The sequence below is a fragment of the Drosophila mojavensis genome, unplaced genomic scaffold (genome assembly GCF_018153725.1).
Source record: "Drosophila mojavensis isolate 15081-1352.22 unplaced genomic scaffold, ASM1815372v1 contig_151, whole genome shotgun sequence".
Taxonomy (NCBI): domain Eukaryota; kingdom Metazoa; phylum Arthropoda; class Insecta; order Diptera; family Drosophilidae; genus Drosophila; species Drosophila mojavensis.
In genome coordinates, this window is record NW_025318684.1 from 223,430 (window position 1) to 243,061 (window position 19,632).

The 19,632-nt window shown below is 34.4% G+C and overlaps 1 protein-coding gene across 10 annotated transcripts in view; it reads left to right on the forward strand.

The window, feature by feature from the left end:
- LOC6585777 (twitchin) overlaps positions 1-19,632 on the forward strand; it is a 62,769-nt gene that overhangs the window by 19,969 nt on the left and 23,168 nt on the right. For 3 of the 10 annotated variants that reach the window (XM_032733046.2, XM_044007045.1, XM_044007041.1), the window contains 12 exons: positions 2,540-2,713; positions 3,533-3,568; positions 4,699-4,731; positions 6,950-7,097; positions 7,626-7,999; positions 9,648-9,773; positions 9,976-10,675; positions 10,761-11,114; positions 13,336-15,048; positions 15,819-16,718; positions 18,493-19,256; positions 19,370-19,505. In XM_032733046.2, coding sequence (XP_032588937.2) covers positions 2,540-2,713; positions 3,533-3,568; positions 4,699-4,731; positions 6,950-7,097; positions 7,626-7,999; positions 9,648-9,773; positions 9,976-10,675; positions 10,761-11,114; positions 13,336-15,048; positions 15,819-16,718; positions 18,493-19,256; positions 19,370-19,505 — 5,458 coding nt within the window. Of the gene's footprint in view, positions 1-2,539; positions 2,714-3,532; positions 3,569-4,698; positions 4,732-5,771; positions 5,814-6,949; positions 7,098-7,625; positions 8,000-9,647; positions 9,774-9,975; positions 10,676-10,760; positions 11,115-13,335; positions 15,049-15,818; positions 16,719-18,492; positions 19,257-19,369; positions 19,506-19,632 lie in introns of all 10 variants that reach the window. The other 7 variants (XM_044007049.1, XM_044007046.1, XM_044007043.1 and 4 more) reach the window with 4 other exon arrangements.

A 19,632-nucleotide genomic window follows, 5' to 3' on the forward strand; every position in this document is an offset into this window, starting at 1 on the left:
TCTATTAAAAATGGTTCCCATTTAACATTTGGTATGAAATCAATTATATTTTAGAGTGTCCCTTAGATGTTTTTGTATAGCGGTTATAATTATACCCTGAACCCATTTTCAATGGGAAATCAGGGTATAATGGTTTTGTTGAAATGTATGTAACAGGGAGAAGGAGGCGTGGCAGACCCCACAAAGTATATATATTCTTGATCAGGGCGACGAACTGAGTCGATTTGGCCTTGTCCATCTGTCTGTCTGTCCGTCTGTCCGTATGTTTGAACGCGTCGATTTCCGAAGATATAAAAGTCAGAGACTTCAATTTTTTTTTTTTAAATGACCGTATATACAGCGCGGACGTCGAGATTGCTTTTAAAATTCGATAAATCATCCCGTTATGTTTTTATCGAGTAAAAAAATTCAAGTTCAAGTCAGATGCCACTATAGCTAATTGTGAATGATTTTTCATTTTTTTAAATTTCTCAAATATTCAATAATTTCATTAAATTCCGTTCAGTCAAAAATTAATTAAAAATCATCAAATATTTGGCCAATTAACAAATGCACGTGCAGCAGCTACAACAGCATCGTATGCGTGTGCACACATACATTCAAACTTCTTCTAGAACATTCTTTGAATCACATCAGCTGTTAGTTTCGTTAAGTTTTGGTAGATGGCGCTGCAGCAGTGAATCTATTTGAGTTTTGCCAATGTTCCTTTTAGAAGTGAGGTGGTGTAATGTGTTAGCGGTATGACGCTCGATCGAGAAGTCGCGGTTCGAAACCCGGTCTGTGCAACTGATGATAATTTTTTTAATTGCTATAAAAATATTTTTATATTTTCATAAATGAGTTTTCTATTTAATTTATATTTTTAAATACACCGAAATTGAAATTTTAACCATACTAAATGTGCTTTTTTAAAAGTTTGGTTATTCTAGCAGATTCTTAGAATCACATCAGCAGTTAGTTTGGTTTAGTTTTGGTAGATGGCGCTGCAGCAGTGAATCTATTCGAGTTTTGCCATCGCGGCTCGTGAAAGTGAGGTGGCGTAGTGAGTAGCTGCGTGACACGTGATCGAAAGGTCGAGGGTTCGAATCCCGATCGGTGCAACTGATGATAATTTTTTTAATTGCTTCAAAATATTTTTATATTTTCATAAATGAGTTTTCTATTTAATTTATATTTTTAAATACATCGAAATTGAAATTTTAGCCATAGTAAATGGGCATTTTTATCAGTTGGGTTCAGGGTAGTATCTAGTCGAGCACTCTCGAGTTTTCTTACTTGTTTTTGTTGTGTCCTTGGAGCCGATTTTGGCCCACTCTTCCTTTAGCCATGTCTTTAAGTAAGATATTGAAAATATCAATGTTTTGTGACCTTGGCAGTCTACTTGGCTGCAAAATTTGTTGATAGAGGTCAGGTCTGGGGGCTGGGGAGGTGTTTCGAAAAGTTTTGGGTAACTAAACAGTAGCCAGGACTCGATTTTCTGGGCTATTGTTTAGGGTCATTGTCCCGGTTTATGTATAATTTTTGTTAGTTATATTAAATGTACTATATTGATATATACCTCATCGGAGAGGTAATTCTTCAATCTACAATCTACAATTTTGCATTTTCACTTTTTTAATTTCAACTAATATTACATGCTTTATGGGCGGTTGAATTTGAAAATTTTAAAACCGAATATTAATGTTACTCTCTGTATATATATTTTTGACATAAAGATCAAAATATAACATTTGCTACTCAAATGCACAAAAGCATCCGTATATATATATAAATGTTTATATTTTTTATATTTTTTTTTCGGTGTACCTAACATATTCTTTACCCCATACATATATGTAGATACGCATTGCTATGTACATATGTCGACATGTAAATATTTCTTATTCACTTTGACTTTGCACTATAAAAACATTAGAAACTATTTAAATAGATATATGCCCAGGCACATATCTGTTACACATATATTGTGAGGTACACAAATATGAATGTATATTTATATGTTCTATATACACAAATTTACTATACAATATGTACATATTTTATTTATATTTTATATTTTAATGTGGTGAAAGCTTTTGTGAAAAATATATATCTCATAAACATACCATATACACCCATCCAAATGCTTGGTATCTGTCGCTTCATGTCGTTCATGACAAACAGTCCAATTTTTATCACATTATATTTTGAAGCAACGAAGAAACAAGTATACCAAAGACCAACGTCAAAAACATACGCAATGTACTCTTAAAGCAATTGTGTTCCCACTTTATTATACCCAATTAAGTTACCGAATACGGATAGGATTACTCTTTATCAAAAATGGCAGCATCCATTAGAGTGACCATAATTTCGGTTCGTATTATGGGCAGTCCTCTTCCCATCTCCACTTAGCAAATATATATATGACAAAAATACAAGACTTGCAATCATAATGCTGCATCCTTATGGATGCAGATTTACCGAATATGCCCAACGGAAAGCCCAAGACAGCCCAAGACCAAAAATCTTGTATTTAATAATAACTTTTTGTATTTAGGACGACAAGCCGAAGGTACCAAAAATGCAGCCTCCAGCACCTGGTGAGCCACCAAAGATAGAGGTGATACGAGAGAAACGCCCGTCCCTAGCACCGGAGCCTCCAAGTCGACGCGGCTCACTAGTTCCCCCAGCCGATACAGGTCGTCGACCATCGCTTATCATTAATGACGAGGTAATTAATTATTAAAACTAATTAAAAGCTACGAAAAGCAAAAACTACAGTTTCCAAAAGCAATGATCTAATGATGTACAGTTGTTTAAATATCAATATATTTGAGCAATTTACAATATAATTGTAGTTTGATGAAGCCAATTTAAATCAGACAAGCAATATCGCATTGAAATAATGTAGTATTTAAATGCTGAGTTCTATATTTACAAAATATCGCTTCTCTTGTATTTTCTTTACAATCTCTCAAGCTATCGAATCATTTTACCTTGCTTTATTTAGAATTCCTATTTTAACATATTATTAGAAAAAATATATGTTTATATAAATTGCTGTGTAATTTTTTTTACTATTTATACAGATAAAAATTACTGCTAGATTGAAAGAAACGTTTTTATTCCATCTGTATGAGAAATGTATTTTATTGTCCCTAACTGATTAATTATGTGTAATACATAATTTTTTACGTGTCAGTGTAAATAATACATATTTGTAATGCCACATATATATTTCCTATGCCCTCTTCTTTATGTACGATATATGATTATATCCACTTAACAACACCAACAACACCACAACAATATATAAACAAACACTTTTTTCTACTATAAAAACCGAATCCCATTGGTGTCCATTTGATTGTGCCCGCATCTGAACGCAACGTGACCGAACGACATGAAACAAATACTCAAATGTCATCTTCACCGCCCTCAACCAACCCACAACCACAACCACAATCACACACGCACACCCACACCTACATGCACATATATGTCTATGTATATGTATATGCCACTCAACAAATACAAATAAATATCGCAGAAGAAACTCCGCCCCGGCGAAGTCATGGATACACGGGTAAGACATTCCAAATATGCTCTAATTGTACACAATAATATTATATGCTTTTGAGATAAATGCATATGGTTTTATGCATAAATATTTATATTTTATTATTTTTTAAATTTTTTTGTCAAAAACTTTTAACGATGTAGCCAGGGGTGTTAGATTGATCTTTAAAGATTACTTAAAGAATACTTATATTTTAAGAAGTATTTCATATTATGAATATTTTTAAAATACTTTTTGAACTAATCTCCTAATTCTATAAAATGATAACTACAAAGCTGCAGCTGCACCTGAACTTTATTACGAACGCATTAAAATTATTTTAATAATTAAAAATCATTTTAATGATTTTTAGACGTTGTATGTGCATGGTACACACTAAGTATATACGTGAATGGCCTTCTCCTTGTCTATTTTCGAGTGCTAATAATAGTACGCTCGTGAGATTGTAAAGATCAAATACATATAAATATTTCTTTCGCATATGGGAGGCGACATGTGCGACATTTTTTTTATAAAATTGAATTATGTATGCACATAATATTTGGTTGAAGCTGCACACGTTTTCAGATGAGATGACGTCAAACGGAGTATATAAATTTATTTGGCACTGTGAAAAAGAAATATATGCACGTATATTCATGAATACCCATCTATACATATGTAAAACGATTAGATCGAAGTGAACGGCTGCAATAAATTTACATAATATGCACTTAGGAAAATATCGTATCATGGTCGCTGGCGTCAAGATGCTAAAAATTTAACTCTTGCTGAATGAAACATCAGTCAGTTGTGTCTGTCTCGAGTGAAAAGATGAATACACATATAATCGTGTGCAGCACATTCGCGTAATATTCGAGTTCTTAATTATAGGATATAGTAAGGTCGGAAAAGAGAATGTACACATTATCTGCGTATATGGAATTATTCTTACAGCGATCTTCATGCGGCAATTTCGCAATTGACTGAACCTTTACCTCAATTCCCAATACATTTTTTCACACGCATTGTATATTAAGTTACGCATAATAGGCAGATCAGAATAAAGTGCGATCCCGAAATAAGTTAACTAATAATATGAAATGCAATTGAATGTTGTCCAGCCTTTTTAATTTGATTTAAACCCAATATTACAGTTGTTGAGGCCAGGCGAGGTTGGTGAAGGACAGGTGAGAGTTAGTTGTATTTGTCGATTCATTCGTAGTGTTTGGTTACATTTAACTTAACAAAAATTTTTTTCTGAGATACTCGAAAAATTTCAATTTCTTAGAAACTGCACCGCAATTGAAAACATTTTACTTCATCACTTGCATATGAGTTGCAAACTCGATCTCGAGAATTTGTTTATCACAAAAAAACAAAGTACAAATAGTAATACTCTTATATATTATATCAAATCATGCAAATATTATGAAATGAATGACAAAAGCGAACATCAATAAAACCCCTAACATAACCTATGAAAAAAAAAAAAAAACGAATTAAAGCATAAGTTTAAACATTTTCTCCACTCTAAAAATGTAATCAGGAAATATGAATAATTAAATTCCCATATTTTCTTATCCTTATATTACATGTTGTTTGTTAATCCCCTACCGAACTAAGTAAACTTGAAAAATAAAAATAAAAAATAAAAAGATAAATAAATAAATAAATATATATTTATTATATATACATTCATTAATTTATCTCGATTCCTTTTATAGCAAGATATGTACTTCATGAATATTTGTTTCAATCAATTATAAATTCTACTCATTAAAGAACATTCTGCAAAAATATTTTCATTTTACCAAAAGTAAATTATAACTAAAGAAGTTTAGGTTGCTGCATGATTGAGGCATATAGCACCCATAATAAAAATATCGAAAAATAATTTAATTAATAAATCGAAATAAATAGCCAAACATCTCTATATAACATTTGTCAAACATTTGTTTGCCTTTATTTTTAATTAATCTTTGTATTTCGATATTTGCATATGATTTTCTTCTTATTTTACAAGTAATAAAAAAGTTGCTACATATCAATTCGACTCATGAATATTAATGAGCTTCTAGTCAAGAAACATGAAAATGCTATTAAAATGATTTTACAGTTGTTAAAATTTATATCGTATCTGCCCCTCACTCAATGCATGTAATATATATGGGTATACTTATTAATTACAATCGGGCATTTAAATATATCCTTTTTCTGATTTCGATAGCAAAAACAACAGCGACCCGGCGAAATGGGCGATGCAAAACAGGTCTTTAATTGCGATCCAATGATCACATATTTATTTTCAGTTATTTTACGCTTGAGTTATTTTTGTTGTTGACTGATTTGAAGAAAGAGAATTTCAAAAAACTACGCAGTCGGATATATCCGACTATGCAATACTCGTTCACAGCCAGCCTGAATTTGATTATGAATTTGGGTAATCACGAGATTTATATACTTGTTTTAAAGATACGTCTCAGTGTTCCTGCTAAGATTTCAATTCGCCACACTGGGAAAGAATCAATTCGGAATCTGAATATAAAATAAACAGCAGTTTTTGAACAAGTATTACATAGTATTTATTTGTAATATGAAAAGCGTACATAACATTTAAGACACATATTTGTAAATATTAAAGCAACAGTTACTTAAATGATATATAGCTATATATTCTATATCATATTATATTACATGCATTTTTATAGTTCTGTATAGTGTAAATATTTCAATTTCGTGACGAATGACGGGAAGTTCAACCTTTCAAATGTAAATAATACAGACATAAAAGATTCAATTTTCGAGAATCTGCCTTTAAAAAGCAAATAAATAAAAAAAAATGAGTGGATTAAGAATAAAAAAGTAAACTTAGTTACCTACAGTTATGTAGATACAACCCAAAAGAATTGTAATTAAAACCATAATTGATAAAAATATGTATATCAGTAATTAACGAAGTATATTCACATTTCTACTAACTTTCATTTATATTCACCATTAATATTTATTGTATTTGTAGTTGTATTTAGTTTTCCCATATTCATCTTATCACTGCCATTTTAATGTGTCTCTTATATAGTATTTATTATTTAATGATCCGCCATACTATTTAATATGATGTTTATGTTTAGTTCAGTAGTTGGCATAATTTAAAATCTTTGATCCTTTTCCTAAGTATGCGTTTTGAAAATTTGACTTTGTATATAATCTGTATTTTAGACGAGTGCATAACACACAATGTTCACGACTTGAATCTGCAAATGTACTTACAAAAAACAGATCATATGGATTACAAAAGCAGTATGTGTTAACAATGTATATTTTTCTCTGTTTATATTTTTTGTCGTATTTTGTCAACCTAATTGTTGATCGCCCCCATAACCATCGTATAATTCACCATAAAAGCGGAGGCGTCCCTCAATTGATGTTCGTAGACCTAGTGTTCAGGACTTGGAAGATCTTATTAATAAGCCATCTACTCCATTGCGCGATGTTGGCGATGGTGGGCCACCATCTATTACAGATGTTCAGGAGTCCTACTCAGTGGTTGAAGGTATGTGTACCCAATCAAACATATAACTGTATGTATACTTCAGACCAAACAAAATATTATTGAATTATTTGAAGGCATGGTACGTATATGATAAACATATGATATAACACTTTTACGTGTATATACCTGTATCTTTAAGTGTAGCTTCATCTATCTTCAAAGCTTCAAAAAATAATTTGGTTTCATAATCTGAGCAAAATATTATTTAAATTCTATATCTGTTTCAATTGATTCGAAGTGCACCTATATGGGCTGCAGGCACTATAGTTTATGTACAGCTTTGTGTAATGAAATTCTCATTATGATAATGAAATAATTTATTTCAATTAGTACACAGGTTGTGAAACAGCGTTTCTGTCCATATTATTATGAAGTTGGGTCATGAACCGATACATGTGTGTACGTACTTCTGTGTTCTATTTACCAATATGTGTTGACGGCCTACCGTACAGTTACCATAAATCATGTAAACATTGATTATGTAAATCTACTTCTTTTGTTTTGTGTACCTTTTACCCATATTTGTAGACTCGACGGCATACCTTACAGTTACCATTGAGGGCAACCCTGCACCGACTTTCAAATTCTACAAAGGAGTCAGTGAGATTCTTGAAGGTGGTCGTTACAAGTTCCTCACAGATGGACAATCAAATTCAATCACATTGTGCATGCGAAAGTGCAAGCCCAATGATGAAGGCAAATATAAGGTTGTTGTATCGAATATACACGGCGAGGACTCGGCCGAAATGCAGCTATATGTTTCCGATTCCAGCGGCATGGATTTCCGTGCTATGTTAAAAAAACGTCGTTATCAAAAATGGGACAAAGAAGAACAAGACCCCAATTGGGGCGATCTTAAAGAAACTGAAAAACCATTGCCGGCTTTAAAGAAAGTCGAAAGGGTAAGAAGCAGATTGTTTCCGGCTTACTATCATTTGCTTAAATACTTACTGATCGAGCTCTCTATACAATGATAGTAAACTTAAAAAATTAGCTGGGCAATAAAATCTCATGATTGACTGTTATCTGCTTTAACTTTAGACCGACCATCTTGCCAGCTCACGAATCTTTCGTTATTCCCTTATATATGCAAATTAGAAATCTTATTTATATTTCTATATCGCAACAATGTTATTTATGTTATTAGGTTATTTATGAACATCTGTCAGTTTAAAAAATTCAGAAGCTTCACTTTCTGAAAAGAGATCACTTTATTACCGCAGCTAACACATCAAGAACAAAAACAAAGAAAAAATTTAGCTTAACTCAAATAGAGAAATATGTATATGCAATTATATTACATTTTTCCACTTTATATGTTTCTCCAACTGTAAATTTAGCAGTGGTAAAATATAGTATGTGCGAAAATTACTGAAGCTATAAGAATACATTTGTTTGTTTCATATCTGATCTTTCCACTATAAATAAATATGTGTGTATATGTATGTGTAATGCAATACAGGCGCCAACATCACGTAGACCATCCCTAGCTGAGCTGATCCCCGATTGGCCGACGTTGCATCCGTTTCGCCGTGAGGAGGTGTGCTTTCTAATTTTGAGATATTTACTTATAATACTTATAACAAAAATATATTAATTTATATTTTAATGTACTATACAATTTTACAGTCCAAGGAAACTCTTGTTTTTTTGACGATCTTGGATTGATGTAATTTTTTCATTTTTCTTTCAATCAAAGTGAACAAGCTCAGATCAGTTAAGTTTCAATAATTCCGAATTTAACAGAATTGGTATCTTTAAAATCTAACTATTCTTCTCCCGCGTAGAGAATTTAACAGGGAATTTGAATTTTGTTACTACCTCTGGCATTGCAATTTGATACCTAAATACAATATTTGTCTAGTTTTACAAAAACACATACACATACATCATTTTTATCATATCTAATTCTATATAGTTATCTATATAGTTCAGAGTACGATATACGACAATATGCTTATGGATTGTTTTTTTGTCCAATATAAATCGACTGTGTTGCATAATAAATAAATAACCCCTAATATAAAAAAGTATATCATAACGGTAAAAATAAGTTATAGGCCTATTCAGGAATACAACTTGTTATATATATATATATATATATATATATATATATATATATATATATATATATATATATATTTATAAAGGTACTTATTCGATGCTTTGCATATAAACTATATCAAACGAGATATTGTTTTTTGGGATCTTTGCTTTATTGCTTTATTTTTACAATATTTTATTTAAATATTTTGTGCAATTTTTTATTTTGCATTAATCATTATTAAATATGACATAATCTTTACCCGTACCTTCTTTACTATAATAATAGTACACATATTGATGTGACAAAAATTCAGCTAGAGCTTGGCTAATTTAAATCTTAAAATATTTGTACTATTATTATTTATTTATAAATTTAATTTACAACGAAGTAATCGTATATCAAATTTATTGTCGTTTGACATCTTTTCCCATTTTTGACAACGCAAAAAAAAAAAAAATAATAAATAAATAAATAATTCAACAACAACAACGTGGTTCCAACAGAAGGTAGAATCATTCCTTAGCCCATTGATCGACCAGTTCGCCAAAGAAGGCAAGGATAAAAAGGTTGTATTTGAAGCCAGATTCAGCAAACCTAACTGCAAGCCCAAATGGCTATTTCGTAAGGATGTAAGTATGAACTCTTAGCATTGATCATATTTAAATTATAATAGTAAACATACAATTTTTTTTTATACCAATTATAATTTAATTAAAACAACTAATTTTTGCGGTTTATTTGGAAATATACCTTGCGATTTGTTGACTAAAACGTGAATAAATAATATTAAGTCGGTTAAAAGGTTAATATAATATTTTAATCCCTTGATAGGAGGTGTTTACAGGCAGTAAATTCAAATTCAAGCAGGAAAATGATACATATCAGTTGATCATAACCGCACCCAAGGTAGAAGATACCGGAAAATACACAATTGAGATTGGAGGTGTGTCCAGTACAGCATTTCTCAATGTTGAGGAGGCAGATCCAACATATACATTTACAAAACCTCTGAAAAAGAAACTTGAAGGATTTACTGAACATGAAACAACTCTGGAATGTGCTGTTAGCAGTAGCATGGCGAATGTTCACTGGTTTAAGGACAATAAGAAGATTGAATCTGATGATCCCCGTTTCTTGATCTCCAAAGATATTAATGGCAATCTGAAGTTGATTATCAAAGATTCCTTATTGGAAGACAGCGGTCAATATAGATGTCAATTAGACAAGCAGCCAGATAAAACTGAAACTACATTAAAGATAGTCGAGTATCCATATAAATTCGTTAAAGTTCTTAAGTCCCAGCAATGTATTGAAAAGGACACAATCACTTTAGCCTGCGAAATCGATGATGCACAAGGTGAAGTGCAGTGGTTCCGCAACAACGAGGAAATCAAGCCAGATAAGCGAATTCAAATCCTCAAGGATGGTCGCAAACGAAAACTGGTTATCAAGGATTGTAAGGTAACTGATGCCGGTCAATTCAAGTGTACAACTAATGCTGATAAGACTGAGGCAGAGATAATCATTAATTGTAAGTAAAAGCTTTGTAAATCCTATTATTATACAATCATACCTGTCTAGTATTCGAGAAACTAGTCTGACGAACTCCATTTTAGATCAAAATCGATTCAATAAGAAACTCAAAGACACCGATGCCGTTGAACGAGAGAAACTAGTGCTGGATGTCGAACTACAAGATCAGACTGCTCCATGCGACTGGAAGTTCAATGGCGAGCCAATAGTTCCAAATGAGCGCATTGAAGTTAAAAACTTAGGCGGAGGCAAGCACCAGCTAGTTTTCAATAATCTAGAGCTATCCGATGCTGGCGAAATTACTTGTGAGTCCGGTCAACTCAACTCAACGTGTAAACTATCTGTGCGACAGGGTGAGAGCCGCCCCAATATTGACTGTCCGGATAAGTTTGCTGGACCAATAAGTGCGCCTGTTATTGTTGAGGTACCATTCAAAGGTAAATGAAATGATATCAATGAAGCTAATACCAACAAAAATGTTGATAAGAAAGACGAAATATGTTAAATATTTTGTTGCAAAGTTTAAGTTTAAGTTTTAATTTCCGCATTAATTGCTTAAATCCAAAAGTTAATTGTTTCAATGATTGGTCGAGCTATGGGTAGTGTAGACGGGAAAAATTTAGATACTGAAAGGAGCGTAATTCCCAAAGCGCAGAAATACAAGCCATAACTAAATCATGGCACTACTCCCATTCTTATTAATTGCTAATATTATCTAATTTTAATACCATTACTAATGCTTGTATACATTAAAGGGCTATCTATTTTTATACCCTGCTTGTGTGTGTGTGAGTGTGTGTGTGTGTGTGGGCGTCTTTCTTGTGTAAGCTAAAAGATGCGAAAAATTATTGAAATAGCTATTACTCCAAGGGTTCTGGGGATTTCGTAGTCGAGCAGTCTCGACTAGAGCTTTCTTACTTGTTATACCCTGAACCCATTGAAAATGGAAAATCAGGGTATAATGGTTTTGTTGAATGGTTTTGTTCAATGTATGTAACAGGGAGAAAGAGGCGTGGTAGACCCCACAAAGTATATATATTCTTGATCAGGGCGACGAGCTGAGTTGATTTGGCCCTGTCCGTCCGTCCGTCCGTCCGTCCGTATGTATGAACGCGTCGATATCAGAAGATATAAGAGCTAGAGACTTGAAATTTTTTTTTCCTAGGTCCGTGTATATCACGCTCATATCGAGTTTTTCTCTATATATCGATAACAAGTCCCGATATTTTATTATCGATTAAAAAACTTATCGAAAGCTAGTTAATTAATTTTATCTCCTACACCTTTAGAGCTAGAGCTTCCAAATTTTAAATGTAGACTTATATGTATTTTATATAATTTAGATTTTTGCTGCTATTTACCCCTTATATCCACCCCCTCACCCTCACCTTTGTAAAAGGCGTATTTCAAGTACTTGTGCTTTGAAATGTACATACATTTGAACATTATGATCATGCTCTGAAAGTTTCATTAAGATTTTACGTATAGAAATTAAATTATTCAACAAATAAATTCGTATAATGTTGCCCACACTGCAGCCCAAGTGCAATCACTGCTTACGCAGTTAGCAGATCGCGTTCTAATACGTTCGTTTGTAGGTATGTATGTGTGCCGAAAAGAAGTGCAGAGTGATTAGAATATCTCCTAGTCGAGCAGTCTCGACTAGAGTCTTCTTACTTGTTATACCTTGAACCCATTGAAAATGGGAAATCAGGGTATAATGGTTTTGTTAAATGTATGTAACAGGCAGAAGGAGGCATGGCAGACCCCATAAAGTATATATATTCTTAATCAGGGCGACGAGCTGAGTCGATTTGGCCCTGTACATCTGTCCGTCTGTCCGTATGTATGAACGCGTCGATTTCAGAAGATATAAGAGCTGGAGACTTAAAATTGTTTTAAAATGTCCGTATATACAGCGCGGATATCGAGTTTATCACTAAAAATCAATAACTCATCCCATTATTTTTATCGATAAAAAACATTATCGAAGTTCATCTTTAAAGTTAGAGTCTCCAAATTTTTAATGTATACCTTTATGCATTTTATTATGCGTGTGTGTGTGATTGTGCTGTTTCTTGTGTAAGCAGAAATTAAGCGAATAATTATTGAAACTCGAGCGGCTCAGGGGATATCGTAGTCGAGCAGTCTCGACCAGAACTTTCTTACTTCTTATCGTTTAAAAGCATTTGTATAAATTTATCAAGTTTTCAATAGGATATGTAGATCATATGCTGAAAGTTTCATTGAATTCCCTTAAGTTAATCGACGTTAAAAAATAAGAAAATGTTTAGTTAATTAACAAACGCACGTGCAGCAGCTACAAAAGTTTTCCTATATGTACGTCTGCACACATTCATTCAAACTTATTCTAGCATATTCTTAGAATTACATCAGCAGTTAGTTTAGTTTAGATTTGCTAGATGACGCTGCAACAGTGAATTTATTCAGCTTTGCCATCACAAATTTGAAAAGTGCTAAAAAAGTGCGTTGTTATTAGTTTGGTTCAGTGTAATACATAGTCGAGCACTTTCGACTAGAGTTTTCTTACTTGCTTAATATATGTATATTAAATTTAGTATAATATATGTTAATAACTGTCTAACTTCCACATGTAATTACTTTCTTTTCTAATATTATTCATATGCATATATCTAGTTAGCGGTACTAGGCAATCTCCAGTTGAGGCAAAACTAATAAAGGACGGAAAGCCTTTGCCTGTCAAAGATGTTGAGGTTGCGATAACAGATGATAAGGTCACATTTAAGATTAAAAAGCCATCTAGGGACTTATCAGGACCATACCAAATAAAGATATCAAATGGACAAGGCGAAGATACTAAAGATATAAATATTATTTGTCAAGATGTTCCACAACCCCCACTCGATGTTGATATTACTGATATTTACCAAACATCATGTGTGGTTAATTATAAGCCACCAGCAGACGATGGTGGAAGTCCTATTTCAAAATATATTATTGAACGTCAAGACTTGAGTAAAAAACAAGGCTGGGAGCCTGTCGCTGAGGCTCTGCCCAGTGAACCATGTCACAAAGAGATCAATGACTTAGTGCCAAAGAAGCAGTACAGATTTCGTATACGTGCTGTGAACAAAATCGGTTCATCGGACCCAGCTACATTTAAGAACTCAATACTTGCAAAAGACCCATGGGATGAGCCTGGAAAACCTAAAGCTGTTGACCTTACTGACTGGGATAGGGATCACGCTGACCTTAAATGGGAAGCACCAGATAGTGATGGTGGCGATCCAATTACCTCTTATATAATTGAATATAAAGAAAAATTCTCTAATGATTGGGTGCCCGGCAATGAAGTGCCGGGAGATGCTAGGGTCGGCACCGTTAATAATCTGAAGGAGGGCCAACAGTACGAATTCCGAGTCCGTGCTGTTAATCGGGCAGGTCCTGGCGAGCCTAGTGACAAGACAAAAGCCATTATAGCCAAATGTCGATTTGTAAAACCGTTTCTTGTTGGTGATGGTCTTAAAAATATAACTGTGAAAAAGGGACAGACTGTACGTTACGACATTAAATACGATGGCGAACCCGAGCCAGCGGCTAGTTGGCTTAAGTCTAATGAGCCTCTCAAGATTGACAATCACCGGATTTGTCTTGAACAGCTCGAAAGGAATTCATCGATAACTATCAAAAAGTCTGTGCGTAAAGATACTGGCAAATATAAGTTAGTATTGACCAACAGTTCGGGTACCATTGAATCTGAAGCTCAAGTTATTGTATTGGACCGTCCATTAGCACCAGGTGGGCCATTTGAACCAGAAGAGGTTCGGGCTCATCACATTAAAATGAAGTGGAAACGACCAGAAGATGATGGAGGCTGTGAAATCACGGGGTATGCCCTAGAGCGTATGGATGAAGAAACTGGCCGTTGGATACCAGCTGGAGAAGTTGGTCCTGGCGAGACGTCGTTTGACTTTAAGGGTCTGACTCCAAATAAAAAATATAAGTTCCGTGTCAAAGCTATCAACAAAGAGGGTGAATCTGAACCACTGGAAACAACTGATGCCATTCTCGCCAAAAATCCCTATGACCCACCAAGTTCACCTAGCCAACCCGTTATTGATGATTATGATAACAAGAGCGTCTCACTTAAATGGAAACGACCCCCATCGGATGGTGGACGTCCCATAACGCATTATGTAGTTGAAATGAAGGATAAATTCTCACCAACATGGACTGAAGTTGCCAAAACTGAAGATCCAACACCAGAATGCAAAGTAGACGGACTCAAGGAGAAAATGGTATATCAGTTCCGAGTGCGTGCAGTCAACAAGGCTGGCCCGTCTGAGCCGTCTCAACCCACAGACAATCATCTTTGCAAGCATAAGAATCGTAAGTTGTATGATTAATGGTTGTTTTCCTAGTATAATTAAAATCTTAACCTCAACAAAGCATATTTAATTAATTTGGATTTTGGCTTAACATACATTCAAAGCATATGTATACATATAAACATCGCACAAATAATTCATTCAGAATAACTTACATACCAGTAATATATTTGTGTCAATTTGAAGAAAATCATGAACGAAAATTGCAGTCGGGCACTACAGACTGTAGAATACTTATTTTCCGATTTCGCAGCTGGTATATAAAAAACTTAATAAAAAAATAAGTAAGATTTCTGATTTCCTGATTTCCCATTTTCAATGGGTTCAGGGTATAAAAAATTGGACGGAAATATCTACTGCTATAAGATGCATGGCGGAGGATAACGGTATCTTGCATTGCATCGCATTACGTTTAAAACTATACTCATATAGTTAAAAAATAGAGTTGGGAAATCGGAAAATTGAACTGATAGCGCTTCGACCGAAAATGACTATTTTGCAGTCGGTAGTATATATACATATATTATCGACTATATATATTATAAAAATTGACAGACGGAGGGATAATTACTAACAAGAAATTTAAGCTAATAATTGAACAGCTAGTTCAAATAAATATTTTACAGCATATCGCATAAGATCCACTGCTACCGCTTTTATTATGTACGTATCTTCATATATTATAAAAGTACTTTTTACAAATCGATGTGGCATTAAGACTAACATTCTTTTGGACTTGATCAATTCTTTGTATTGCATATAATTATTTAGTCAAACCACAAATTGATAGATCAACATTCAAACGTGTCACAATCAAAAGTGGACGAACACACAAATGGTCGGTTGACATTACCGGTGAGCCGGTACCCGAAGTACATTGGAGTTGGCGTGACGACGTTCCGCTAACAACTGGGGATCGCATAAGTATCGATAATATTGATTATCATACGGATTTTGTTATAACGAATGCCAAGCGTAAAGATAGCGGTTTTTACACATTGAAGGCAGAAAATCGTAATGGCGTTGATCGCGAGACTGTTGAATTGGTGGTCCTTGGTAGGCCAAGTTCTCCGAAAGGACCTCTGGCTGTCAGCGACGTTACAGCAACTGGATGCAAATTGCAGTGGAAAAAGCCTGAAGACGATGGCGGTGTGCCGATTAAGGAATATGTTGTTGAGAAAATGGATACAGCAACTGGCAAATGGGTTAGGGTTGGACGGTCCCCAGGCGAAAAAGAACCACCTAGTTTTGATGTTACAGGTTTGAATCCTGGCTCTGAGTATATGTTTCGGGTATCTGCTGTAAATGAGGAGGGCGAATCTGAGCCACTGACAACACTTGTTGGCGTTGTTGCCAAGGATCCATTTGATGAGCCCAACAAACCAGGTACTCCTGAAGTTACCGATTATGATAATCAGAGTGTCAGCATAAAATGGACACCTCCCAATAGTGATGGTGGAGCTCCAATACAAAAATATATTATTGAAATGAAGGATAAGAATAGGCTGGAATGGGAAAAGGCCCTAGAGATTCCTGGTGATCAATTAGAGGCTACAGTTGCCGGTCTCCAAGAATACGGCGAGTATCAGTTCCGTGTCATTGCAGTCAATAAGGCAGGTCTTTCGCCACCATCAGATGCGAGCGTTCCACAAATCGTAAAGTATAAAAAATGTAAGTATCGAAATAAAAACCAATGATAACTACAGTGCTTATCATAATTATAGCCCACTTAATCCTCTTAAACGAATCGGCTGAAAATTTTTCCCAAATGGAATATTTCCTCAAAATCTTCGAAAATTAGTAGTTCAGTATTTCAATTATGAATGGCAAAAAACTTTTTCACTTAAAATTAACGATTTAATAACGATTTAATAACGATTTCTTAAAAAGAAGTAAAAAACAAAGAAAAACAGCACCATTTTCTGTATCAAAATTATAGCCCATATTCATATTTTGGTAAAAAAAAATCCGAATTCGTTGCGGATTGATAGACTTAGTCCGGCCTCCATTTGCCTTAGTTAACTCAAAAATTGTCTTCCTCATTGAAACCACTAAATTTAATAAAAGGTCCTTTTCGAAACTTTGTCATTCATTTAGAATTTGCGTTTTAAGATATCCAACTGCCTCCAATTGGCGATTTTTGGCATACACACGTCTGCAAGATTACCCCAGACATTTTCTATCGGGTTGAGATCTGAAAAACATGCTGGCCAGTCAAGGACATCAACATGAAATTCCTCCAAACACTCCTTTGTACGTCTGCACACATGGATTCTGGCATTATCCTGTTGGAAAACCATTGGTTTTTCACGTAATTCCCTTAAATATGGAATTAGACTACTATATACTCTTCGCTGTTCATTCGGCTCGTTACAAACTGCAATTCCAAGGTACCAAATGAAAACAATGGGTTCAGGGTATACAAATTCACCCCAAATCATGACGGAGCCACCTCCAAAGTCTGTCCTTGAAAAAAACATAGGATCCTTCCTCAAATCCAAGTTAAACTTCTTTCCATCAGAAAATATGAACTGTTAGGGTAAAAATTTATGAATATACTGTAAGCCAAAAGACGATGATTCAAACGCGCGTATGTCAGATCGGTCGCAGTATGTCTTTCGGCAAAATCAAGTCGAGCAACCTTGTGGTGACTTAGCAACATGGATACTTTGGTCAGTTTAGACCTATTTATGATTCCTGAGCTCTTAAGTACTCGCCAAACAGTCATCGCTGACATAGATTCGCCCATATGTGAGGCCAAAGCTATACAAGCGGTTGAGCTGTTACTGGCATTCTTAATAATTTTGCGTTTATCGTGCGCAATTAGTAACGGTTTTCACCCAGTGCGTCTTCTTGATTCTTATTCTTCGGGGTTATAAAAAAAAATTTTAATTACACTTTGACTTTTTTTCAAAATTCGTAAAATACTCGAAATAGACTCTCCTGACTCGAAAAGTGAGAAAATACGGCCCATTTCAAAATAAGATAATTGTTTTCCTAGCGGCATCTCTTAAAAACTATCTAAATTTACTTAATTACAATGTCTGTAAAGCCAAAAGTCTGTTCCGCACTTAATAAATTCAAATTTGCGACAGTGGGCTATAATTATGATACACAAAAATACAAGCAGAAATGCTAGCACAGAGCAAAAGTTAACGGTTCTTTCTTAGTTTTCCATAAATTGAACAAAAATTTCAATAAAATCTACTAAACATGCTCCACTCTACAAAGTGCTGTAAAATTTATTTTTGAAAACCCTTAAAAATTTTGTTAAAACTGGCGCAAAGTTTAAGTTGCTGGGTGGGCTACAATTATGATAAGCACTGTAGTATTAATAATTAAATATATTATGAAAAAATTCTACTGCATACCGCGACACACAAAGAGTTTTTTTTTTTTTATTATTTACCACAAAAAAAGTACATTATAAATTTTTATTAAACAGTGAAACCTCGCATTGATAGAACAAATTTGAAGCCATTGCTTATTCGCGCTGGAAAGCCTATCAAATACGATGTGAATGTACGTGGCGAGCCTGTTCCTACAATAATATGGTATCAAAACGACAAGGAACTCAAGCCAGCAGACTTGCCAAGCAATTGCGACATTCAAAATATACCGCATAATACGAAAATTTCAATTATTGATACAGTGAGAAAGCATACGGGCACATATAAAATACGGGCCATCAATGAACATGGGGAGGATGAAGCAACTGTTGAAGTTAATGTCTTAGCACCTCCGGGTAAACCAAAGGGTCCCCTAGATGTCAAAGATATTACGAAAGATAGTTGCAAATTAAAATGGCAAAAGCCAGAAGATGACGGTGGTAAGCCAATTACAGCCTACCAAGTAGAAAAGTTTGATAAGAAACAAGGTCGTTGGGTACCGGTCGGTCGTACCTCTGGCAATGATACTGAATTTGATGTCAAGGGCCTTCAGGAAGGTCATGAGTATCAGTTTCGGGTTAAAGCCATCAATGAGGAAGGTGAATCTGAACCTTTGGAGACCGATGGTAGCATATTAGCAAAGAATCCTTATGATGCTGCCAGTAAGCCAGGTACACCAAATATTGATGATTATAATGAACACATGGTTAAGCTAAAATGGGAGGTACCCAAAGACGATGGTGGTGCGCCAATCACTGGCTATGTTATTGAAAGGAAGGATAAATTTTCACCCATATGGGATGAAATTCTTACAACTAACGTAAGTACTTCTATTACGTACTAAGCCCGTCATAACATGTGGGCTATAATAACAATATATATATACAATTCATTTGAATAATCCTAATTATATCTTTCACCCGCGGTATATAGTCCCCTACACCTGAGGCAACAGTCGACGGCCTTACCGAAGGAAATGTCTATCAATTTCGTGTTCGTGCTATTAATAAGGCCGGTCCTAGTGAGCCTAGCGATGCAACACAGCCTCATTTGGCGAAACCGAGAAATCGTAAGAATTTATATTGTCAGTCATACCACTTTTTGCATAAAATCCAAAAAGGAACAAAACCATCATACCCTGATTTCCCATTTTCAATGGGTTCAGGGTATAAAAATGGGGAAATACTTTTGCTTAT